Source organism: Doryrhamphus excisus, chromosome 6, assembly GCF_030265055.1.
Source record: "Doryrhamphus excisus isolate RoL2022-K1 chromosome 6, RoL_Dexc_1.0, whole genome shotgun sequence".
In the NCBI taxonomy this organism is placed as follows: domain Eukaryota; kingdom Metazoa; phylum Chordata; class Actinopteri; order Syngnathiformes; family Syngnathidae; genus Doryrhamphus; species Doryrhamphus excisus.
This window is the reverse complement of record NC_080471.1, coordinates 10,935,951-10,961,754: the sequence shown is the minus strand read 5'-3', so window position 1 is coordinate 10,961,754 and position 25,804 is coordinate 10,935,951. Positions and strand designations below refer to the sequence as shown.

Here is a 25,804-nt window from a genome sequence, read left to right as displayed (position 1 = left end):
TGTACCTTGGAAAAAAGAATTAATATTGTGTATGGCTTCCATGAGCTTGGAGGACTGCATCCATACGTCTTGGCAATGACTCAAATAACTTATTGATGAAGTCATCTGGAATGACCAAGAAAGCAGTCTTGCAGGACTCCCAGAGTTCATCAGGATCTTCCAAGCCTCCTCCTTCATCTTACCCCAGACATGCTCAATAATGTTCATGTCTGGCGACTGGGCTGGCCAATTCTGGAGCACCTTGACCTTCTTGGCTTTCAGGAACTTGGATGTGGAGGCTGAAGTATGAGAAGGAGCGCCATCCTGCTGCAGAATTTGCCCTTTCTTGTGGTTTGGAATGTAATGGGCAGCGAGAATTTCTTGATATTGATGTTGCCATCAACAGCCAACAAAAAATCGTGTTGCATTTGCCAAGGCCCACAGCTTGCAGAAAGGATGGACAGTGGAAAAGTGGCAGAAGGTTGATTTTTCTGATGAATCATCCATTGAACTGCATCCCAATCGCCGCAAATACTGCAGAAGACCTGTTGGAACCCGCATGGACCCAAGATTTACCCAGAAAACAGTCAAGTTTGGTGGAGGAAAAATCATGGTTTGGGGATACATCCAGTATGGGGGTGTGCGACAGATCTGCAGAGTGGATGGCAACATCAACAGCCTGAAATATCAAGAAATTCTCGCTGCCCATTACATTCCAAACCACAAGAAAGGGCAAATTCTGCAGCAGGATGGCGCTCCTTCTCATACTTCAGCCTCCACATCCAAGTTCCTGAAAGCCAAGAAGGTCAAGGTGCTCCAGAATTGGCCAGCCCAGTCGCCAGACATGAACATTATTGAGCATGTCTGGGGTAAGATGAAGGAGGAGGCTTGGAAGATCCTGATGAACTCTGGGAGTCCTGCAAGACTGCTTTCTTGGTCATTCCAGATGACTTCATCAATAAGTTATTTGAGTCATTGCCAAGACGTATGGATGCAGTCCTCCAAGCTCATGGAAGCCATACACAATATTAATTCTTTTTTCCAAGGTACAATGACTTTATGTTCTGATGTTATTGTAGCATATTTGTGTATTCAAAATTAAGTATATGTATTATTTCTACATTTTTTTGTATGCGACAAGACTTTTGTCCAAGCAAAATCTGACCTTTATGTCCTAATTAAATGATAAAACTCAATGAATGGTACAAAACTTTATTTTGATATAAAAAGCATAATCTAGAGGGCTTTGCCTTTCATATAAGTCATTTCTGATTCCAATTGAGCAACTACAAGTCAAGTTATTATTTGTTGTTCCTACAACTTGGATAAGCGACAAGACTTTTGTCAGGGACTGTATAGTTGAGAAGCAGCACAAGTGGATAGGAAACAGAGTTGGTGCTCATGTACTGGACTTTATTGACATTAAAGCAGGTGCACAATCATGATGGAGACCTTTCATTGAGTACAATGATGTTCACTAATTAATTCAGCAGTTAATTATGGAGGACAGGTGGGCCGATATAGCTTTTCATTTATCAATTTAAGAACTTAAAAAATGCATCTCCATTTAATTATTCAATGTTAGCACAGTGATGGGAGGGGGGCATTGTTGGTGTGCGATTAAATCAAATATTTTAGTGCATTGGCTCGGGTTTCAGGTTGCGACACGTCATCATCCCGGCTCGGAAACCACACAGTTTGACTAATTTAAGAGGTAGAAACACGCTCATGATTGGTTCAAGAGGAACGTCTGCGAGCAGCTAACTGTGAAGAGCACTTTTATTAAAATAAAAAAGCAAGCTTAGGGCGACTAAACAATTCATATACGACAAATGTGTGGCCAGCGTATGCTTCACTGTGCCCCCCCCACTAACCTAAAAAACCCTCGCCATCACCTTTTACAACTTTGAGATCCAGCGTCGAGATTTAAAGGAAAACTGCACTTTCGCCCACCATACACAATGCTTACCTGAGACATGAACATTTCATTTTCTCTGCATTTTCTCTTCTAATGAAAGAAAACAAGTTAGTGTGAGCTACCTAACAATGCCCGAGAGGTACCCATTTCAACTACGAAGCCCGGTACAAAAACCTGTTAATGTATCGCTTATACAGTACATGCTGTGATCACGTATTTATACAATATATGATACTTGTTTTTAGCTCTGAATGTTGTATTTTAATGTTCTCTCACAAATTCATTTTTTCCTCTCACTGTAAAGCTGTCTAAGTGACACTGAGGCAAGCAGCGAGGCGTCGTGTTACTCCGCCAGATAAATAGTTTTGTATTTGCTGTAGCTTGGTTAATATACAAGTCAGTTATGTAAATGGTTCAGTTGGCATTTTCAAGGTTTTTTGTTGGGGCTCGAGCTCATACTAACTCCTTTTCTCGCATTAGAAGGCACAGAAAAGGGAAAGAAATATGTGTTCATGTTTCACATACCGATTGTGAATGATGGGCAAAATTCCCAAAAAGTGCAGTTTTCCTTTAAATAGTGGTTTGCCTTGGGGAAAGTTAATTACTCAAATATTAAATTAGCAGAAATTGAAGAAGCAATACAAAAAAAAAAAGAAGTTGAGTCACTCTACACACTTGATGTTGCTGATGACGAGTCAAAAACACCCACAAGGCGACAGAGCGGGAGGGAGTGGGCCCAGGTGAGGGGAGCCGCTCGTTAGTGGTTACCGCAATCTATTATGGAGGTAAACACAAAGGAAAGGCAAAGTGGAAATCTACTTCAGATGACTTTATGATGCTTCTCAATCCGCTTCGTCCTCAGACTCCTCCTCCTCAGCCGTCTCCAACCAGGTAAGCCACTGATTGACCTGAGAGAAGGAAAAATGAAGATGCAAAATGTATCCTGCATGAACTCGCAGCATGAGAAACAAATACAGATTTGCTCCGCTTGAACTGTGTGTCCCATATAGTACGTGATACCTGGAACAGAGCTTTTCCTTTTCCAGGGAATTCTTGGGTGATGTCTTCTTTCCATGCGAGGAAGGCTTCTTCTTCAATGATCTCCATGTCGTAGAAGTTTACAAAATAACGCAGCAGCATGCCTGTACAACACAATACCATGCAAATAGTACACTCATAACTAAATAAACGACAACAAAGTATTGCGTCTGACTGTTCATTACTATACAGTATATTGGCACATTATGTACACAATCTAATAGGGTTGGGCGATATGGACCTTGGCATATATCACAATAATTTTAGGATGCAACACGATACAACTAGGGGTGTGAATCTCAGCACTGAGGACAATTTGATACACATCGATGCACTGCCAGCGATACATGGAATTTTCTGGCGATACGATGCGATTCACCCTCTTCACAATAAAATGCGATACAATCATTATAATCATTTAGTTCAAATCAATGCAATTAGATATGATATGGTGCAATTTATTGTGATATGATGCAAATAAGCAAAGGGAAAAAATGGAATTCAGTATGGGGTCTGCATGTTTGTCTGCTGCCGTTGTATGGCTTCTTAATGCGGCATTCTTTGCAAATGACGGACGTTTTGTCGGGCTTTCCGCCGTTCTTTGAGAATCCTTAGAGTTTCCAAACATATATACACGAGTATATACTTCTGTACGTTCTATGAACGTTCCTTCTCCTCTTACGTTGCATCATTTATACTGGTATAAGTCATTTTCTTATCATTGGAATAATCTATACGTGTACATAAAATGTATCACCCAACCCTACAATCGAATGAAATCTCAGACTGTACATGTGTACCAAATGAAGTGTCCCCCTGGAGGTGGTACTGTACCTTTCGGGAAGCTGTTGGCATTGCAGTGCACCTGCAGGGCGTACAAGGCGCTGACCTGCAGCTCGGTGTGGTCGTGCAGGAACTTCTGCATGACTGGTTTGAATGCCAGAAGTAGCTGCTTCTCCTGCTCCAGTTGCTCCTTGGAGGGGGCAGACAGCTGCTCGTCGCCCTCATCCATGCACAGCTCCTGGGCGATGTACTGCAGGAAGCTACATTGGCATAGGGGTTGGGGGGAGCAGGTTACCAAGGGTATGTTCACACTGTTGGTCAATTGATTTATTTTTGCTCATATGTGACCTGTACCTGATTTTTTGTCATGTCTGTTAACTGTACAATCCAGATTTTTCCCCCATATGCAAGCCATGCCTCGTTTGTATGGCGATATAAATCAGATTTCTATCTGTCGCATATATCAGACCTATACGTCATCGTATCAGCCCCCCCAAAAAAACATATCGGAACTATCGCTTTAAGGAGTTTAAAAAAATAAATAAAAAGAGCACCTGGTCATTAGGATGTTGACAAAGCCTTTGTCGGTGTGGAGCTTGGGGGAGATGTTGTCTTTGATCCACTTGTAGATAGACTGTGGAGACGGGTCTGCCGTGATCTGCTTCAGCAGCTCCTTCTCCAGCTTCAGCAGAGGGAACAGGAAGCTCAGACCCTTTCCCTCTAGAATCTCCAGCATGCGGTCCTTGTTCTGGTCGATTTCTGCACAAAACCAACAAATGTTTACACCTGTGAGCTAAGTCTTAAAAAATAAACAAAAAATCTATAAAAAGCTACAAACCTTAGGCCATATAACAAAATACACTTTGTATTTTGAAATTGTAAAGCACATGTATTTATTGGTAAGAAACTACCTAACTTTTCCTCATGGGATGTCAGCCTCTGCACACATTGCTACTAAAGCTTCAACAAAATGTATTAAGATGTAATCACACATGCAATTCCAACTGCATACAGTATGAAAAATTATTTTTGACACTTGTTTCGGTTATGCAGACATGGGACAAATTGCGCTCTTATTTTGAAAGGCGGTCACAAAAAATATAGAAATTCTGTGTGTGGAGACTGTATTTACAGCGTACTTCATTCAAAAATACATTTATTTCTCATATTTTTTCGTCATCAAGCACTGTAAAACCTTCCTTACATTAAAGCCGTAAAACACAACGTGGTGAAATCACACTCATTGAGCCTGGGTCGTGCACAGAAAAACCCCACACATGCTAACCCCTGCTAGCTTCCATTCATGCACTGTAAGAGGAGATTTAGCCAACTTTTGCCCGTGTTTATCACCATTTCAACCTATTTAGGTTGGGAGGAGATTTTTAAGGGTTTATAATGATTGTATCACGATTGAGAGCTCTGCTGAGTACTTCCACACACGAACGTTCCTTACGATGACAGTATTTGAGTGATCTTGTATATCCAATATTTCCTACATCTTAGAAAGTTACCTGGCAGCATCTTCTGCATGTTGACCTTGCTCTGTTGGAAGATGTCAGTGAGCCACTCTTTGTCCTTCAGTTTGGCAGTCTGCTGCAGGCACAGCAGGAAGAGCGGGAAGTGGGTGCCGTTCTCCAGGGGGTGTGCCAGCTCAGCCACGCTCACCAGCTCAGCAATGATGGCCCGTGCAGCAAACTGGGCTAGGTAGGACTTCACCAGGGGCACATCCACTTCGATTTTTGGGCACTGGTCCAGGACATTGAGGAAAGCCTGCAAGACAAGAGATGATGTGACAAGGCTTCCCCTACATGCAAACTGACTCAGGGAAAGACAGATGTGCTGACCTGCATGAAGTTCTCTGCTGTGATGAGCCCCTCCAGGCGAAGCGTGTGGATCAGAGTGCTAGCGTGCTCCTTGTCCTCGTCAGGCCGGTCCAAAGAGCACACGATGATCTTACTCAGCATCTCGGGCAGAAAGTGCTTGGGAGCCTTCATCTCACGCATGCTGCTCACCGCCTCATTCAGCTCCTTACTGGTAAAGTACTCGCTTACAGCAGCCTCCTGAACCCAAATAAGGACACGTGGTCAGAGTGGTCTTTCATCAACCGAATCAACAATGAGTACTCATCTCCAACCCCGAGTCCTTGTTTAAAGGACTCGGGCCTTGAATACATTTTATGCACTGTTGTGTTCTGTTAATGTGTTCCAGTGAACTATGTATTTAAAAAGGGAACTGGGCATTTTTAAATAGGTTTTGCAAAAGCCCACTAAACTTAATTTAGAGAGGATGCAGTTGCAAAGCAGCGGGAGGAAGACAAGCGGTCGTCAGGCTCAGCCGCAGCCCCACTCGTCCCACACTCGAGTGTGTGGAGCATCCGTGATTCCCCGCGGCGTAATCATAATATCATCCTCACTCTCACACACCGCGATGATATCTGGGAACCGTCGAGGCGCAGTCATGGCTCTGCCTGTGGTGATATTTGGAGCCCTGATGCTGCACACCGTCTCCACGCAAAACGAGCCATCAATCGCTGCCTCTGAACACACTTCCCTTCCCGTGGAAGGCCACAGCGCCCCTTTCGCTCTTCAATGCAACCTGACCAGCAGTGACAATCCCCTCCTGGAGAGCTACTGGATGAAAAACGGGGAGGAGATCCCAGAAACTCGCAGCCTAAATAGGAATACCGAGTACAAGCTGAGCAAACCAAGAGGAGATGATGCCGGGGTGTACATGTGCGTCTTCACCTTTGGGATATCCCCCGCCGCCAACACGACCATTGAAGTCAAAGCCGCCCCTGAGATTACAGGCCACAAACGGAGTGAGAACAGGAACGAGGGTCAGCGTGCTCTGCTTTATTGTAAATCGGTGGGCTACCCTCATCCCACTTGGACCTGGCGCAAACTTGACAACGGCATTTATAGGGAAATTGACAACTCATCTGGCCGATTCTTCATCAGCAGCAAAGACAATTACACTGAGCTCACCATTGCCAACCTGGACATTAACTTGGACCCAGGCGAGTACCAGTGCAACGCCACCAACTTAATGGGCAGCAGCGATGAGAGCTCCGTGCTGAGAGTCCGCAGCCATTTGGCCCCCTTATGGCCTCTTCTGGGGGTTTTGGCCGAGATCATCATCCTGGTTGTCATCATTGTTGTCTATGAGAAACGTAAGAAGCCTGAGGATTTACAAGACGATGATGACCCAGCTGGACCAGTGAAAACCAATTCCACCAACAACCACAAAGACAAGAACCTGCGCCAGAGGAATACAAATTGAGCTGCCTGTTTGCAGAGGCACATTATGCTTATTGACCACAAGAAGGTAAAGAAGAATGGAATCCACGCCAGTTACTAGAATGGATCCGCCATTGAACGTGTGCTTGTGAGGGAATTTGAATGAGGCATGCCTTATGATTTTATTGCAACAAGCTCTAATCAATATGCCATTGATAACACAACTATTGTTACTGCATGCAGTTGTTGACGTGTATGATTTTTCCCGCCCCCGCCCTCCTCGTTTGCTACTTTTACGACTTTTAAAATAATGGCATGCAAGATATTGACCCTCTGAGAAAAGGATTTTTTTTGTGTTCTCTCAGAGTGGCTTCATGTAGATCAGGGGTCGGCAACCTTTATTATCAAAAGAGCCATTTTACCCACACGCTTACTAAAGGAAAACAGATAGGAGCCGCAAAACATAATTTAAAAACAATATCTTATAAACTTTTGAAAGTTTGAATCAGTTTTAACGCCAAATTTTTACACCAAATTGTTGCTTCTCGTCACATGTGAGCTCTTTGAGCTCATCCAATCACGAGTCAGAACTCATTCACTTCAATTCATTCAGGGTCTCACAGAAAGTCAGATTAAAAAAAAAACTCATAAAAAAAAGCATATTTTTTCCCATTGGCGTATTTAAAAAAAATACTTGAGCCTTGTGAAGGGAGCCACAACAAAGTGGCTGAAGAGCCACATGTGGCTCTGGAGCCAGGGGTTGCTGACCCCTGATGTAGATCATCTATACTGTACGGTTTTAGAAGAAAAAACACATCTCAGCCGTGTCGATATCGCACTTTTGTACCATTTTATCACTCAATTGCTTATCATGACCCAAGATTCATCATGATAATATGAATATTCCATTTAAAGGGCTTTGCAATGTCCCTCTAAACCTAATAATAAGGTTCAATGTATGTACTGTATGTATGAAATCACTGTAGCTATGTATTGATAGAAACGCTATGATGCACTTCAATGAAAAAAAAAAAAAAAAAAAAAAAAAAAAAAAAAAAAAAAAAAAAAAAATTTAGAGAGGATCTGCAAAGAAGAGTGGGCCAAAACTCCCCCATATGTGTGTGACAACCTTGTGGTTAAGTACAACAAACGTCTGACCGCTGTGCTTGCAAACAAAGGCTTTGCTTTTGGCTAGTGGGGTCAAATACTTATATCCCTCAATGAAATACAAAATAATTATAATACATTTAAAGTTATTTTCTTTTTTATATTTTGTCTCTCCGTGTTAGAATAGATCTCCCATTAAAAGTATAGAATGATCATGTCTTCATAAGTGGGCAAGCTAACAAAAACAGCAAGGGATCAAATACTTTTTACTCTCACTGGAAATCAAGTCATTATGATAAAGAATCTGCTGATACACATTTGAGCCTTTTTACTACATACCGTCATCTTCAACAACTCCTCTTTGGCAGGAGGTGGTTTCTTGTTGGTCTTCTGAGGTTTTTCTTGGATGGGCGGAGGGTTGGTTTTCAAGCCAAGCTGAGGGGGCTGAAGCCAAAGGTCATGTGATTAATATATTTGTCCCATTAAAGCAACTCCATGTTTGTTTTCCTATAAAATGAGATGCTACCTGTCCCAAGGGAGGGGTCTGGGTGCGTGGGGGCTGGGCACTGGGAGGCATCATGGTGGGGATCTGCGGTATCAGTTTGGGAACCTGGCTCTTGTTGAGGAGGAATGACTGAGCCGGCCTCAGGCTGATCTGTGGGAAATGACAAGGGGAGATAATATAATCTTGCACTTTAACAAAACACAGCATGAACAAGAACTAGCATCATGCTCTCAGATCTCATAATCACAGTCAGTGGACCACCAACCAGTGTGAGGAAAAGGAAGAGGAAGAGTGTAAGATGAAGGGAGTGAAGCGGAGAAGCAAAGGAAAGAAACTGGTGGCAGTTTGCATCCTCAGAATAACGCGTCTTTTTATAATCACTGAGCATGAAGAGTCCACACTGGCAGTTCCACAGAGACAAGGAACACTTACCTCATCTGCATTGAGCTGTCCTTTCTTACTGAATCGAGGGGGCATGTCCTTGGACTGGGCCTGCTGCTGGGCTGCGTGGTTCTGACTCTGGCTGAGGAAATGCTGGTTCTGAACCTGCTCCGAAGTACATGGACAGAGAGAATGATGATGCTACAGAGGACAGGAAGAGTGCAGTGACATTTGGACAAAGACCTTACCTGGTTGGACTTTACAAAGGACTTTGGCCCAATGTCAAACTGTGACTGTGGTGGGGGAGCGATGTGACCACTGTGACCGTTGAAGAGTGGGTTGGTGCGATGGCGTCCCATGGTGGGCGAGTACCTGTCTTGAATAACTCCGGGTCCTGTTCCAATCCCACTGCCTAGAGGACAGCATGCACATGTACAGGACATCATGTTGAGGCAACATCTCAAGTAAAATGTACACATAATATTAAGGGATGTAAATTGATGACATTTTAGTCAGATTAATCAGTTTACAAGTAAATTTATAACTATGTCTGAAATATGCTCACTATGCACTGTATTTTATGAGCACAAAGATAAATGACAGGACTGGACTATATGTTAAATATAATATGTTAACCAATAAACATTTAAATAAATCTAAAATACTACTACACACGCCATATAATTTGTCTGTCTCTTTGCAATTTCTCTGAACTCTGCTTTCGGCTGGAGTTACATGTATTTAGAAGACTACAGCAATTCTCTAATTGATCTTCGTGTGGAAAAGTGTGAGAAGACTGCTTGAATGAACTTTAGTAGTTGTTCCTGACATACAGATGGTTGCAGTTGAGAGTCTATAACACCTTGCCTAGCGGTAGTGCGGGGAGAATGAGGAAGTGTTTAGACGAAAGATGCGTTTACAAATTGGAGATATACAGGTTGAGGTGTTGAAACCAAACCTTGATGTCTTACGGTAGGAATAATTTAAATTAAAAAAAAAAAAAGGTTTCCACTGTACATCTCGCCTCAGTCCATCACAACAAAGAGGTGTGGCTTGCCATAATACATGTCAATTATATATGAAATTACATAAATTTGCCTCCATTAATACATTTATGACAATCTTAATGTGCTGATTTTTTTCTTGTAAGAATGCTGCAGGATTCATTCAATGTTTACATTTCCAATAATAGAGTTGAGGCAATGGATACTTCATGTTCCACTTCACGGCAGCATTATGAACAGCAAAGGGCTGAAGCATTACTTGCGACAGGCACCGTCCATGCCTATCAGCAACAACTCAACCTGCAGATTCCCATAGTGACTTTCACAATATCCTAATTTAAGACTTGGGCAACTTCTTGCCTGGCATCTGTCCAAACATGTCTGCCAATCCCCCGAGCGTCTCCCTGTCCAGTTTCATTCTGTTGGGCATGAAGGGGCTTTCCAGGAAGAAGTCCATCCTCATGCCCTGTGACATGGGTGCTGGGATGAAAACGCCCAAATCCTGCAGGCATATGTGGACATAGTGTCAAGTGAAGATGTGCGCGCACGCACTCACACACACCATGAGCGGTGCTTAAGATGTTAACCACTCATCAAAGACAGGACCAACTGACCTTCACTGCATCTTGTCGGATCTGGTTTATTGTCTTTGGTCCGTTGTCGAGGAAAGCCTTGCGGGGGACCCAGTTGTTCTCTCGCAGCTCCACTGTATCTTGTAGCAGGAAGCGGATTCTCGCTGGCAAATCCTTGTTGTTCATTAAGGATCGCATACGGCCAAAGTACTGATCCATTAAAGACTGGTGAGGTGACCCAGAGGAAAGGATCAATTGAACATCACAGTGACAGATGAACATGTTATGGTACTTTGATTGGTATATACTATTATAAAAGAATACCTTAAAAGGGGACCAAATTATGCTAATTTTTCCTTTAGTATTGAGTTGTGGACTCTTGGAGAGCAGTTACACACTACAGCCAGCACACAAGCCAGAATCTGCACCTATTCAGCTGTATTACTTTGGATTTTGTGGTTCCCGCGAAAACAGTCTTGTTTTAATGTATTCCACCCACGCCACGTCTGCAGGCCCACGCACTCCACTGTGGTTGGTCAAGTGCATAAAAGGACTTCCGGTTTGTGCTGCTAGCTATACGAGCTAGAGACTGGAGAGTGCAAAGTTTCTCAAGGCGTCTATTAATAGTAAATAGCTTTAGCATTTAATACATCTAATGTGGCCACTAATTAATTTTGGTGGGACATGGCTATTAGCAATGCCGCTTCCTGTAGGCAAGCGCTTTTACTCCATGACTTACACAAAATAAAAAGCTTATCGGCTTATAGCCATGCCCATACAAGGAGGTCCGCTCTTATGACATCACAAAAGGGACAGTTTTACCACACCTTTTGAAACAGAGCGTTTTGAGCCATCCCAAATTTCTTTCAGGGCTCACTTCCAAATGCGGAAACCTCAGTATCTGAAACTTTGGTAGTGTTTAACAAAAGAATACAACAACAATTATAGGTCAGAAAAGGCATAATAAGTCCCCTGTAATTTAAAACATGTACAGTACACTAAAGGTGTGATCTCTGGAATGGATGTAATACTTTTTGCAATACCATTGTTTAGGTGGAAAAGCTGAACAAATTGAGTGCTGTTGGTTTGACTCCGACAGTGAAAAGTTACCTTTGCTTTCTCATGGTCGAGTCTCGGCCCAACAGTTCTCATTATCTGACAGAGGCACTCCAGATCCTCGCCCATATCCTTAAGCTGGACTCTCTTCTTCTTTTCCAGAAGCTTCAGGAGAGAGACAAAGCAGACAGATGGAAATGGGTCACACAACGCTCTCCAAGAGATGACATGGCTTCCATCCAAACAGTCGACATGTACCGTTTTGATGCACTTATGGAGGATAGATTCGTGAATGAGGTCGAGTTTGCCAAGTTCCCCAATGAATTTAATGTTGCCAAGCATCTTAATCTTGGCAATGGCTCTCTGCTCCTCCTCCTCAGAAGTAAGAGGGTTGTCATGTTTGTCATAGACTGAAGGAACAAGAGGAGGCGGGTGCAGCAGTTAGCAGGGACAAATTAAGCAACACATAAACCAACTGTCCGTATGCTTACTTTCAACATTTCTGGCACGGTTTTCAAATTCATCTTGAAGCTTGGAAATCAGCAGTCTTCTGAAGGTCTGGAAGAGCAGTGGAAATATCTCAAGGTTAGAGCTTTTACCAATGCAAAGTGGTACACTTTGCCTCATTACAGTGACAAAAGGTTCTAAATGAAAAGGTCCATAGGTTCTAAATGAAGAATCACACTCACTGTGCTCTGCTTTTGGGATGTTTGGATCTCGGTTGAAGGGCCATCAAAGTTTGGTGCGTCCTCTGCCAAGCGCAGACATAGCTGAGCATAGAGCGAGCTATACTTGGGCTCTTCTAGGGCTTTGTCCACAATCTGGAACGTAGGGAAGAACCAGTCACGAGTCACAGTGAAGAGGCATCCACAAACATTTCCACTCCACCTGACTAGGACACCTACCAGCAAGATGATTCCTTTTAGGACGAGTTTTGAGTCTACGCCCACGTTCAGGAGCTCAAGGCATAGCTTGTCAAACTTCTCAGGCGTGAGTTTGTTGAGTATGCTGGAGATTGGATGACAACAAGCAGATCAGTATGATGGGGAGACACCCAAAACAATCAATCCCCATCTTGGATTTCACATTTTGACCAAGGAAGTCATTCTGAGACGTCCTTGGTCAGTGGTTCTCAAACATTTTCAGTAAACCCTGCAGACATTTTTTCACATTATATTGTAAAAGTATTGCGTGCAAGTATGCATTTACATTCAGTTTGTCCTCAGAGTATCCTCAGGAAGTAGCTACTACAATTTGGTAAGTGCAATGTGTCAGCCCTGTCTTTTGAAGGATAAAAAATTGTACTTGAAAGTATGTTGTGCTTTGTGTATCTGTTTTAGTGGAATCTAAATTTAAATAAGGGTTGGGCAATATGGCCCTTAACATATATCACAATATGACGATATACAATTGTAATTCAGTCTTGCATAAAAAGCTACAAACCTTAGCCATATAATGAAATACACTTGTCTCAAATTGTAAAGCACATGCATTTATAGGTAAGAAATTAGCTAACTTTTCTAATGGGATGTCAGCCCATTAAAGTGTTGACTTTGTCCTTACCCTCTCACTTTCCTGAAGATCGCATCATGTCGCTCTTTCTCATTGCTGGAGTTGACATCTCGTCTAGTGCTTCGTGAAGGAACCCATCTCTGAACGCTTTGCCCTGGGGTTTTCCCCAGGAACTCGCTGTTGAAGTGCAAAGATGACAATTAAGTCATAGTCCATACTGCATAACAACATTCTGTGTGGACTGTGCATTTGGTCAGTCACAAAACAATGTGTTCTCATCTTTTAATGGATCTAGATGTGTTTTACTTATCGACTTGGTCAAAAATGAAAACCATCTGCGGTTGACTGTTGACATGCTATCAGCGACTTAAGTCACAAGAGCAATTATGGGATGCTGTGGTGACACACCTGTTGCCGACAGTCTTGGGATAGTGCTGAGGTGCACCCCTACCACCTCCTCCCCCCGAAGAAGCACTGTAGCACAAAGCAAAGACCATGTCAAGCACAAGGTGGACTCATAAATCATATACAGTGTATGTTTTCCTAGAACTTGTTAAAAGTAAAAACAGCCTTGACTTTAGTACGTGACAGATGCGGTGACAAACAGCAGAGGTGAGTTTTCTTCACATAAAAAGGTGCCACGCAGTGCCAACAGACATGTATACCACCTTCTATGTTGCAATAGGTTTAAATTTCCCATTCTATGGTCATCACAGTTCTCTTTTGCCATCAACAGTACCGTTCCGTAAGCAAAGAATCACTCTCCATCCTGACACTCGTAGCTAAGCAAGGTTTCAAAACATTACAAACAGCACTCAGAAAACCACAGTAAAAGCAAAATATTCTTACATGTTTATCTGCTGCTCGGGGCATGTTATGTTTGTAAAGACATTTTTAAATTGTAGCGGCATTTGATTGTGGTTGGTGAGCGCATTTAACACAAACTCGAAGATTGACAGTGTGTGTATACTTTGGACTGACTGCATGTAGTGGCGCCAGGCGTGTGGGTTTATCTAATGCTGCATCGCATCACTCACACACACACACACACACGCACACACACACAATCTGTGCACAATGTAGTGGGTTTGTGCTGCCATCCACCACCCAGGGGACTAAATCACAAGGCTCATATCAAAACATAAGCCCCCTCCCCCAAGGCTGCACAAACAGCCATTTTGAGCCTTTCGACATCCTGCTTTGTTCTGTGGGCCGGAAGTTCTAGCCCGAGACCCAAACCCCAACATAAATCATAGAGGAATTGGGGGCGAAAAACTAAAATCTAAAAACAATTTAAAGGGAACTATTACCTGAAACGAGAAGCACCCCCTTCTGCAATCACACTCTCCACTTTGGCGGCTTGACAATGAAGAATAGTGGAAAGAATAAGGATAATAGGAAAGGGTTTGGGGAAAACGGTGCTGAGGAGTGAAAAAACAAGCAAGTCAGTAGATGACAGCTTTAAAAGGTCCACCACACATTAATAATGATCAAGCGTGACATTCAATACATTTGATACGGTTCAATCCAGACTGACTACCTTTCTTACAGGCTGGGCTCGTCACTGACGAACATTCATAATATGAAAGCAAACGCATCCATGAGACGAATGCAAGACTGCGCGCATGATAGATTAACGTTGTAACAAGAAATTGTTCGCTGGTGGTGCTCCGACAAGTTAGGGGAGAATGGTAAGACTTTTAAAAACAGTCATTCGTGACCGTCTTTGTTAGAACAAAGAAACTCCCCCAACGCTGCCCGCTAATGCTAACCGGCTAACAAGCTCACAGACAGCTAAAGTCGGCTGCTGAGTGAGGAGACGTGGTTTGCTCGGCCACAATGAACGTCATCTTGGTTTTTATATACACGAGAATACATGCGATAACATACATGTCTAATCCGTGTTTGATAGTAGAAACAAATCTGACTGAAATGACTGTCGTTCCTCCATAATGCAGTGACAGGGCGCCATGCTTGGTCGCTCCAACAGCGCTGGAATGCAAACACATCCCAAATGATGCTCACCGCAATCGGCATGCGTGTGACCGAGTAGCGAATAATACAAAATGATCAATACACAAAATTTATTTTCAAAAGCCAAAGGGAGGGACCGCCATCGTTTCAGCGTGGTTGTAAATCAGCTGAGCGACGGCTAACAGTGCTAGGCTATCTGCCGGCTGGGAAGCTAACATGCTAGCTGGCAAATTTTCACTTGTCAGCTAGCAGACGCCATCTTGGATCAACCGGTGCGGCGTTGTATGGGCGAGCAAAATCCGCCTTACCTTCACCAAGGCAACGTCAGCTTTGTAATGTGGCGTGACACCCAAGGAAGAAAGAAAAGTATTGAGAAATAATAGCGGAGTGGAGTCTGTGACAGCAACCAGGTTGGCTATCAGGAGCAGAAAGATGACGGCAAAGCTCACACATCAATCTCTCCTTTGCACGACTGCCTTGTTGTGCGTTAGCTAACGGAAAGGAAGCTGCTAATGTGGAGCACACAAGCCGCCAATCAAAGCTAATTGCATTTGTTACGTAGTTTGTTGCTGGGCCGAATTCGACCAATAGGAAAGTAAAACACGCTGAGGCGTGAACTTTATGGTCACCAACCAATGAAATGTTTTGCTTGTTAAAAAAACGACTGCCTTCTGTGGGTGACTGGCATGCAATTCAACATCTGCAGTGCAGGGAAATGTGTGAAATGTTGATTCATGAATACAAATGGTTGATTAACCGTAATCGACACATCGCAATTAGGAAATTACTTTCATTATTTAGAGGCACACATTTTTGAACACTACACTTTTACAATACATATACTTAACAGAACTACAGCCACAATAATGCACAACTTTTATTCTCCGTCTTCTTTTCACATTTAATTAAAAACTACACATGATACTTTGTGGCAAGTATGAACACCTTATATTTTGTTGATTCTAATGACGGTGTGGATATTTTTCCCCCATTTGTTGCCATTACAGGGCCGCCAGCTCCAGCAGATAGAGCCGTACCAACATAATTGTGACTTTGGTAAGTAATTGGCTTGAGTGATAAAAATATTTCTAAAGAGAATAGCACACTGTCCACTAGAGGGCAGAACAATCCGTCCTATTGAATTAAACCACCTGAAAAGTCAAAGTGGAACTTTTCTACCACCTCTCCACAATACTATTGCCCTCTCTGGATGAGAACAATTGACTGCAAGCCTCGGAGGCAAAACTATAAGACCTGATGGTGTTCCTCTTCTTCTCTGACTTGCTCTTCTTTGTAATGAGATCAGCTCGGGTCTGCAGTATTGCCTGTTGTTTTATTAGCTGGCTGCCTTTATTAAATAACAACCTACCAGCAATCAAGCAGCTCGCCCACACCGCATCATGCTAAAAGTAATTAGTGGCTTAATTAGCCCTGGACCTTGATTCCATAGCTGAGGATGAAGATAGACCTCATCTGAAACAGCGTAAATGGATTTGTAGTGTCTTCCAGCCAGTCTAATTATTTAAATCAGACAGAAACCTGGGTGCATATTCAGCAACTCTCAAACTCGATCCTTAAAAATTCCTTCAACGTCTTCAGTATTTAAAGGAGAACTGAACTTTTGTTTGGAATTTTGCCCATCATTCGCAATCCTTATGTGAAACATGAACACATTTTTTTTCCTGTTTCTGTGCATTATAACACAAGAAAACAAGTTAATTTTAGCTAGCTTACAATGCTGGCATTGGGATACACCTATTTTGACTATGAAGCCCTGTTAAACCCCCCAAAAACATAGACAGACAAGCATTTGAAGTACAGCGGGTTGTGACTCCTGTTTAACTGATATTATGGCAGCATGGAACAAAGTACAAATTAAGACAGAGCATGGAGCAGAAGGCTTGGTTGGAAAGCAGGAGGATCAACTGGGCAAAATAACCAAGGGAGACACGCGCCATGAACAGGATAAAGAAGCAAAGTTGCAAAAGCACAAAACTAACAAGCTAGCAAAAAGCAATTCACAAAGCATGAGGAGTAAAAAAAACACAGGCGAGGAGGAGGCAGGGACAATAACAATGGAGGGAAACGTGCAAGGTGACAGCGACTTTCTGAGCACATTCACTTTCCTTTTCTGTGACACACTGCCATCAGAAGAGTCTACCTCATTCTTGGGAGACCTAATGATGGGAAAATATTTATCTAAAGAGGACAAAAGGGAGATTGTCCTTTCCCAGTGTTGCAACATGTGAATACATTGCCTACAGCAGGGGTCTCAAACATGCGGCCCGCGGGCCAAATGTGGCCCACAGGACACTAGTTTGAGGCCCCCGCCTTGATATAAAAGTTTAATGTTTGTGCGGCCCGCGCAAGTTTGATATGGATGCTGTATGGTATCATGTACCCAGAAAAAATTATTACGTTTGATTAATGTTCATGTTAAAGGTTAAATAACTGTTAATAGTTATCCTCCCTATCCGTGTGGAAGTGGTACGTTTTTGGCTATTTAAGTTTAAAGGAAATAACTTGAAGGCTACCGTTTAGGTCGCTAGCTCTCTAGTTTGCGAGTTAGCATGTGTCTCAAGACCCTGCAGTTGCGCAATATGTCATCTTATTTTGTGCAGAAAAATAAAAATTAAGATATTTGAGAACAGTGGAATGTTTTATCAGAGCTTTTATTGTAGAAAATCGAAACCAAAGCACTGAAAAAGTTTGTATATTTTTCTGTTTTTAATAAATGCGTTTTGGTTTTTTTTGGAAAACCTGATGCGGCCCAGCCTTGCCCAGACCCTAGCTCCAGTGGCCCCCTGGTAAATTTAGTTTGAGACCCCTGGCCTACAGTGTCTACAACTCTGCGTATTCTCCGCCACACCCACCAAACTAGTTCTTTTTTTTGTCCGGGATTAATTATCAACGTAATCACAAAAGGTTCTAACACGAGGCCCACCTGTACTGAATAGATTATTTTAAGGCTGTCCAAAATAATGCATTAATGGTGGTAACTAATTTACTAAATTAATTCAGTTATTTTTTTAAGTATAATTAACACATTCGCACCAGAGCAAGCATACATACACACAGTCCTCATACAGTCACACAGAGCCTGACACTGTTTTATAACATCATTCTAACCTCAACACACACAGCAGTACAATTCCAACACCATACTGGATGTAGTCTATCTACAACCCACACATGGCTCTAGCTCGTTCATCCTTTCTCATTCTCATTACACGAGAGGCATTCAAGAACACTCCGAACATCACAAAAACGGCTTATTAAAGAAAAAACATGAATTGTATAGTCTTATCTCTTATTTCGTAACTCTTATGGAGTTTAATGAGTTACGTGGGGGTGGTTTTGGGGTTAGCGGGAAAGAATGCACGGTAGGAAATAGCAGAGAAGGCAGAACAGTTGTGTTTAGAGAACCCACTGTAAATGAAGATGATGAATATGGCTGTGAGGAAGAGTATGAGCTTGTTGGTTATCGTGCAGACACAGATCTGACCATTTCTGAGCCTGGTGATGTCATAATATGCAAATTAGATGACTGAATTTACTCCCATCACAGACTTTGGGTCATATTGATGATTTTTCTCATTTAAAGTATGCATTTATCGCTAAACTTTTTTATTCTACAACCGTTTGAAATAGTAATAGTAGAAAAACTGAATATTTTCTTAAAAGAAACTCTGGTGCTGAAAGGGTTAATTCAGATGTACAATGTGCTTCATTTAATTATGCTGGAAATTACAATGAAAAAAACCATCATGTAATTTAAGGTACATTTATCTTATATTACGTGATGTCTGTGAACACAACCCCTCATTGCCCATAATAAGAGTTATAAGTCATAATAAGTCATAATAAGTTTAAAGTGTGATTCAAGTTCTACTAATACATATACAAATATACAGTAATATATGACTAATATATATACAAATATATATCATCATTTATCTTTTAATTCTTTAAATACAGACATTAATCATGAATCATGATTAATTAGTTAAAACAGTGATTAATCTAATTAACTCATTAATTAATTCATTTGACTGCCTTAACACACACACACACACACACACACACACATAGAAAAATATACAGATATATTTATGTGTGTGTGTATATATATATGTACGTATATATATGTATATATATATATATATATAAATATATATATATATATATATATATGTATATGTGAGTGTGTGTGTATATATATGTGTATATATATATTAGTGTCCTTGATTTCCATGATTTACTGAAGGAGTTATCCATCACTTTTTCTCTTGTCATTTTCACTGCTTGTGTCCTACATGGAATAAATCCAGTCTGAAAACCTTCACTCAAATTCCTGGCTAACTTTCCTTCTCTACCCTCCAGCGAAATGTACTCTTTGTTGTCAGACTTTTCTTTTGTTATATCCAAACAACAACATAATGCTCGGGCGGCGGTGGTATCAATATGAAACATGTACTTAGAAGTCTGTCAGTAAGCGTTGTTGACCGCAGCCATTTTTTCCTCCTGGAGGCTTTGCAATCTTGGCATAGCTTATGCTCACCTCAACGCTTCCTTCAGCGTGCACTTACGTATGACCTTCAGTGAGTGGAGAAAATAAGAAGCAAAGTCTTTTTTTCCCCTGCGTTTGCTCTGTAGTGCTCATGACCTCTCTGACACGTTTCATCCAGCAAGGATTTTTTTCCCGCATTGGAAAGCGCACATTCCAGACAATATCCGTCAATGTATATCTTTGTTCTGTATTCCAAACTTCCAACTGGACTATATCACGTGATAGAAATTAGGATTTCATGCTAGCTTTGTCATTCTCAGTTGTCTGAGACGAGGTCATTGTGTGTTGCGGTATCAGGCTGAAATAACCTTTTGTCAAACAGCGACACTGTCCCTTAGATGACAGAACAGTTGTGTTCAAGAACCCACTGTAAATGATGATGATGAATATGGTTGTGAGGAATAATATGAGCTTGTTTGGGTATCGTGCAGACACAGATCTGACCATTTCTGAGCCTTGTGATGTCATAATATGCAAATGAGATGACTGAATTTACTCCCATCACAGACTTTGGGTCATACTGATGATTTTTCTCATTTAGAGTATGCATTTATCGCTAAACCTTTTTATGCTACAACCGTTTGAAATAGTAATAGTAATAGTATAAAAACTGAATATTGTCTTAAAAGAAACTCTGGTGCTGAAAGGGTTAATTCAGATGTACAATTTCCTTCATTTAATTATGCTGGAAATGAAAAACACAATGTAATTTAAGGTACATTTATCTTAAATGACGTGATGTCTGTGAACACAACCCCTCATTGCCCATAATAAGAGTTTAAAGCAGGGGTCTCAAACACGCGGCCCGCGGGCCAAATGTGGACCGCAGGACACTAGTTTGAGGCCCCCGCCTTGATATGAAAGTTTACTGACAGCAAGGGTTTGGAAAGCATTGGAAAGCGCAAATTCCAGACAATATCCGTCAATGTATATCTTCGTTTTGTATTCCAAACTTCCAACTGGACTATATCAGATAAAAATGGGGATTTCATGCTAGCTTTGACGTTCTCAGTTGTCTGAGACGAGGTCATTGTGTGTTGCGGTATCAGGCTGAGATAACCTTTTGTCAAACAGCGACACTGTCCCTTAGATGTGTCTGTCAGGTAGCATGCAATTGAGAGTGAGAGATTAAAAAGGAAGATATCACAGTTGATTATTGATTCCCATGTGAAGAGAGTCGCGTGTAGCAGCGGTTTATCAGCACCTCTGTAGCACGCCTGACAGCGGGAGACATTTTATTAGCGCTGCCAGAGACAAAGATAAACAGTCAGTTTTTTTGGTGCTTGCTGTCATCTACGTAGACAACATCGCAAGGAAATACAGTCGTCCCTTGCCAGTTTGTGGTTTGAACATCGCTATTTTTTCAACTTCATTCTTTTGTAAAGTGTCTTTGAGTATCTTGAAAAGCGCAATACAAATAAAATGTATTATTATTATTATTATTATTTTACTAAGTTAAATTACATTCTGCAATTTTAACAAGTTTATTTTCCCCTGAATTTTAATTAATTTAAAAATGGATATTGAAAATTGATGATCCGATTGCCTGTCCTTCAAGACATGGGACCACCCTTTGCCCATTTGAAGGTTGTTCAAATCAGACAGCATCTGCAAGAGAAGAGTTTTAGAGGAAAACTGCACTTTTTTGGAATTTTGCCCATCATCCACAATCCTCATGTAAACATTACCACACATGTCTTTCTCTTTTCTGTGCATTCTGAAGAGAGGAAGACAGCTAAGAAACAACTAGCATGTGCAGCTAACAATGCACATAACGGGTCACAGCTATTTCAACCTGAAGCCCTAAAAAAAAGTCCAAAAGACACCAACAATGTTGTATTTACATAACTGACCTGTACATAAAGCAAGCTACAGCAACATTGCTGTGAAGCCATCTTCCCACTAGCCTCCTGGAAGCACTGGCATCAAGCATGACCAAACCATTTTTTGAGGTGATTAACAAGATCCACGCAGACCTCACAGCTAGGAGACCAGGGTTCAATTCCACCCTCGGCCATCTCTGTGTGGAGTTTGCATGTTCTCCCCGTGCATGCGTGGGTTTTCTCCGGGTACTCCGGTTTCCTCCCACATTCCAAAAACATGCTAGGTTAATTGGCCACTCCAAATTGTCCATAGGTATGAATGTGAGCGTGAATGGTTGTTTGTCTATATGTGCCCTGTGATTGGCTGGCCACCAGTCCAGGGTGTACCCCGCCTCTGGCCTGAAGACAGCAGGGATAGGCTCCAGCACCCCCGCGACCCTTGTGAGTATAAGCGGTAGAAAATGAATGAATTAATGAATTAACAAGATCCAGCTACTAATGAATTAGTTTTTTTAAAAACACTTTATTTCTATTTACAGTGGGTTTCGGGTTTTTTGATGCTATGGCCTTAAACCTTTATTATCAGTTGATGAACAGCCTTGTTTGTTTCAGCTAAAATGAAAGGAAATGCATACAAAACTGTGGTGAAACCAGCAATGTTGTTTGGTTTAGAGACAGTGGAAAAGACAGGAAGCAGAACTGGAGGTAGCAGAGATGAGGATGCTGAGGTTCTCATTGGGAGTGACCAGGATGGATAGGATCAAGAACGAGTGCATCAGAGGGACATTACATGTTGGAGGCTTTGGAGATAAAGTCAGAGAGGCCAGACTGAGATGGTTGGGACATGTCCAGAGGAGAGATAGTGAATATATTGGTAGAAGGATGCTGCCAGGTAGGGTAGAGGAAGACCAAAGAGGAGGTTTATGGACGTAGTAAAGGAGGATATAAGGGTAGTTGGTGTGAGAAAGACAGATGCAGAAGACAGGGTTGGATGGAGAAGATTATTTGCTGTGGCGACCCCTGAAGGGAAAAGCCCAAAGAGAAAAAAGAACTCCTTGTTTGCAATAAATTACTAACTCACATTTTTTGCTTTCCTTCCTCTCAAATGTTAATTGTTGCAATTTTGATCAGGAGTGTACTGTGGGTCCAAGAGACCACATGGAAAGGTAAACATGGAGGTCAAGATAGTGTCAGACACAGCTATGGGGAAGTAATGATGAACATTGTTTATGCATAGACTAAAAAAAAAGACTTTGAAATAATGGAAGAAAAAATGCATGCAAATGAAAAAGAACAAACATTTTATGCAGCAACACCAATGTGACCTTCTACCTTCTATACCGTTTTTATTAGTGGCTTTTCTTTTCAGTTTGTTGGCCCTTGCGTGATTAAGCCAAGAGCATTAACCGCTCCCAGCTGTTATCGCCGCCATATTGATCAAACAGGACAACTTTATAAGATGTGTTTGGATTCAAAGTAAACAAGACAAACAGTGCCATTAATCCTCTGCAACAAGGGGAATTAAATTTGTGGACGTGACAGTAAAACAGGTAAGATGACCTTTAATGTTCTGTTCTGTTCTTTAACAGCTGATAACCAGGAGCTGCTTTGTTTTTCCTTTTATGACACAAACCTCAGCAAATCATTTATGGGACAAAATACTCTCTCCTTGTACCATGAGGGTTCAGGCGTATTTGTAATTATGAGTTTTAGGTGCTAAATTTGTGTACAATTCGTGTACCGCTGGGGGTACATGTACCCCACTTTGGGAACGTAGGCAGGGTAGGAACAGGGACTAATAGTAGACCCTCTGGATTAATTTTTAATGGGTTATAATCTACTGTTTATAATTATTGATAATTATATTATAAATTGTTATTATAAATAAATTGCTTAATTTTATTTTTTTCGAGGCGGCACGGCAGTCGAGTGGTTAGCGCGCAGACCTCACAACTAGGAGACCAGGGTTCAATTCCACCCTCGGCCATCTCTGTGTGGAGTTTGCATTTTCTCCTCGTGCATGCGTGGGTTTTCTCCTGGTACTCCGGTTTCCTCCCACATTCCAAAAACAATTGGCGACTCTAAATTGTCCATAGGTATGAATGTGAGTGTGAATGGTTGTTTGTCTATATGTGCCCTGTGATTGGCTGGCGACCAGTCCAGGGTGTACCCCGCCTCTCGCCCGAAGACAGCTGGGATAGGCTCCAGCACCCCCGCGACCCTCATGAGGAAAAAGCGGTAGAAAATTAATGAATTAATTTTAATTTTTTTTATATGCCGTGGGCCAATAAGAAAAATTGCTGCGTCCACAAATGATCCCTGAGCCACACTTCAGAGACCATTGCAGTAGGGAGTTAGCAGCCCCAACATTCTTCACTTTATCAGGATTTGGAGTGTTTTTGCGAATTGCGATGGACTTCTACACCAAACTTTCCCAAGTGTGCCATTAATGAAGCTTGCTTTGTACACAGAAAAGGCTCTTTCCCAAAGTTTTACCACAAAATTGGGCTCTTACAGTTGTCCAAAATGTCTGGCTAAGATGAAGAATGAAGAGGGACAACTAGGTCCTTCAGTCCAAACTCTGATTCATTCATTCATTGATGGAGAGCTATGCGTCCCAGCACTTTTGTCCATATAGTGTATTTCTTTGTGCAAATGTTGGATAATGTGCTCTCTCAGCAGCACTTGTCAATATTTTCTAGTAATCCAACTGTCAAGACAGTTTCAGCTGCAGACAAACTAAAGATTTTTTCCCCGTGTGCTCTTATGTGAGTTCTATTATCTGAAAAACAGCCTATTCAACTTTTCCACCAAGCTGACGGAACAATGAAAAAAGACAGAATCGACTAAAAGCTTCTGAGAAGCAATGTGTCTTATAGTCAATAAAGTTTTACTTGTTGGAGTGTGTGTATTTTACTCTACTCCTAAACGAATATAGTACAGTGGACCATTACACAACTTGATTGGGAAATAGAAATGATCTGTTCCAGAGTCAAACTGTGGCCATCATAAACATTTTACGACCTGGAAAACTCAGGGTGTCCTTGTTTTTATTGGCCTTCAAATAACATCACAGAAAGTTGGAAAAAAGGCATGAGGTTAAATTAATACCAATATAGCTGAATCTATAATAAAAAGGCTAATTTTTTTGTCTTTGTTTTTACGGTTTTTACATGCACTACGCAGGCATGGGTTGGGTGACCAAACACCCTGTTTTCTCAGTTTTTTCTGGTCACCTGGTTCTGTTTTAAAGCCCTGGTTTTCATTGGGACATTAATTTGAGTGGCATTAGGGTACTCTGCTGTATACGATGTAATCCCGTTTTTCAATAGTGTTGTCAAAAAATGAAAAAAAAGCACATGCCCAAAACACATGCAAGGAGTTCAAAGTCCCATATTCATGAGTTTAGAGGGTACATTTTTTATTTTACATTTACATTTTAAACGATGCCAAAGTTTCAGATAATGAGGTTTGCACATTTGGAAGTGAGCCCCGAAAGAAGTTTGGGATGGCTCAAAACGCTAACACTGCCGTACTTCCTTATATGGGTGTGCCAGAGTATGCCTGCCCTCCCTGCTCTGCAGCACTCTTTTGTGGAAGATTTCACTGTGTTTGCACCATCTGTATTTTGTAGTCTGTAATCAAGCTGTGTAGCATTATACAGTGTGCATACAGGGAGCCTGCATGCATGCAAATTACAAGCAAATCACATTTCCATGACCAATGTTGTGTCAAGATTGTCTGTGTAACGGCCTTGTTTGGTCTCTGAAGGACAAAAGAATGAAAATAAAGTTTTTTTCCTCTCCACTTCTGCACCTCTCATCAATGCCAACCACGTTGTGTCGCAAAGAGAGGGAGTACTTGTTTTAATGGTGATAAACAAAACACGGATTTTATATTTACAATGTTTCACAAGCTTTTCACAACACTGCTGACTAGTGTAAATCGTTATTGTCGAGCCCTGAATAACTAATTGAGATAAAATTCACACAATTACTAAATAATAATAAATTCACACATTTAGAAAATAAATAATACAGTGCATTTTTAACTCGATTACATCTGCACTTAGTAAATGTGGCACCCTCAAGTCTGTCTTCGGAGCTCCACGGCACCAGCCGTGCTTCTGACAAAGTGTTTCCAACAATAAGTGCTCCTCCTCGGGCAGGAGAGGTGGAGGCATCGCCCTCACATCTGGCTTCTCCACAGCTCCAGCACACCAGCGGTGCCCAAGTTGCCACTCATACACGATGTCAGGGGTCTCCAACCAGTAGCTCATGAGCTTCCAGTAGCCCCTAACCACTTTGCAAGTTTCTCTCCAAAGGGTTCATTCATTTATTATCAAT

General features: G+C 41.7%; 2 protein-coding genes and 1 non-coding gene across 3 annotated transcripts; 1 reads left to right on the top strand and 2 right to left on the bottom strand.

The window, feature by feature from the left end:
* Window positions 1-1,371: 1,371 nt before the first annotated feature.
* On the bottom strand, window positions 1,372-14,594 carry eif4g2b (eukaryotic translation initiation factor 4, gamma 2b). Its single transcript, XM_058076139.1, has 21 exons — window positions 14,566-14,594; window positions 14,402-14,512; window positions 13,500-13,565; window positions 13,143-13,268; window positions 12,485-12,587; window positions 12,269-12,400; window positions 12,071-12,137; window positions 11,838-11,989; window positions 11,634-11,744; window positions 10,566-10,748; window positions 10,312-10,453; window positions 9,196-9,359; window positions 8,999-9,112; window positions 8,588-8,716; window positions 8,401-8,505; window positions 5,563-5,778; window positions 5,230-5,488; window positions 4,273-4,477; window positions 3,770-3,978; window positions 2,918-3,039; window positions 1,372-2,805 (listed from the first exon to the last, which is right to left on the bottom strand). Exons 1-21 carry the CDS (start codon window positions 14,592-14,594, stop codon window positions 2,740-2,742), a joined length of 2,811 nt encoding a protein of 936 aa, XP_057932122.1. The 3' UTR covers window positions 1,372-2,739.
* LOC131131486 (neuroplastin-like) lies at window positions 6,011-7,332 on the top strand. Its single transcript, XM_058076230.1, has one exon. It carries the CDS (start codon window positions 6,146-6,148, stop codon window positions 6,995-6,997), a length of 852 nt encoding a protein of 283 aa, XP_057932213.1. The 5' UTR covers window positions 6,011-6,145; the 3' UTR covers window positions 6,998-7,332.
* LOC131131746 (small nucleolar RNA SNORD97) lies at window positions 8,791-8,954 on the bottom strand. The gene has a single exon (XR_009130250.1). It is a non-coding gene; the product is annotated as a small nucleolar RNA SNORD97 (small nucleolar RNA).
* Window positions 14,595-25,804: the final 11,210 nt, after the last annotated feature.

What these genes read in the sequence shown, in the direction of transcription:
- LOC131131486 (XM_058076230.1), top strand. Translation starts at nt 6,146, where the DNA reads ATGATATCTGGGAACCGTCGAGGCGCAGTCATGGCTCTGCCTGTGGTG.
- eif4g2b (XM_058076139.1), bottom strand. Translation starts at nt 14,594, where the DNA reads ATGTCACGCTTGATCATTATTAATGTGTG. An exon ending in CCCAAGACTGTCGGCAACAG is followed by an intron (nt 13,269 to 13,499) that starts GTGTGTCACCAC and finishes GCACTTCAACAG; the next exon opens with CGAGTTCCTGGGGAAAACCC. An exon ending in GACAGCTCAATGCAGATGAG is followed by an intron (nt 8,717 to 8,998) that starts GTAAGTGTTCCT and finishes CATTTCCCACAG; the next exon opens with ATCAGCCTGAGGCCGGCTCA.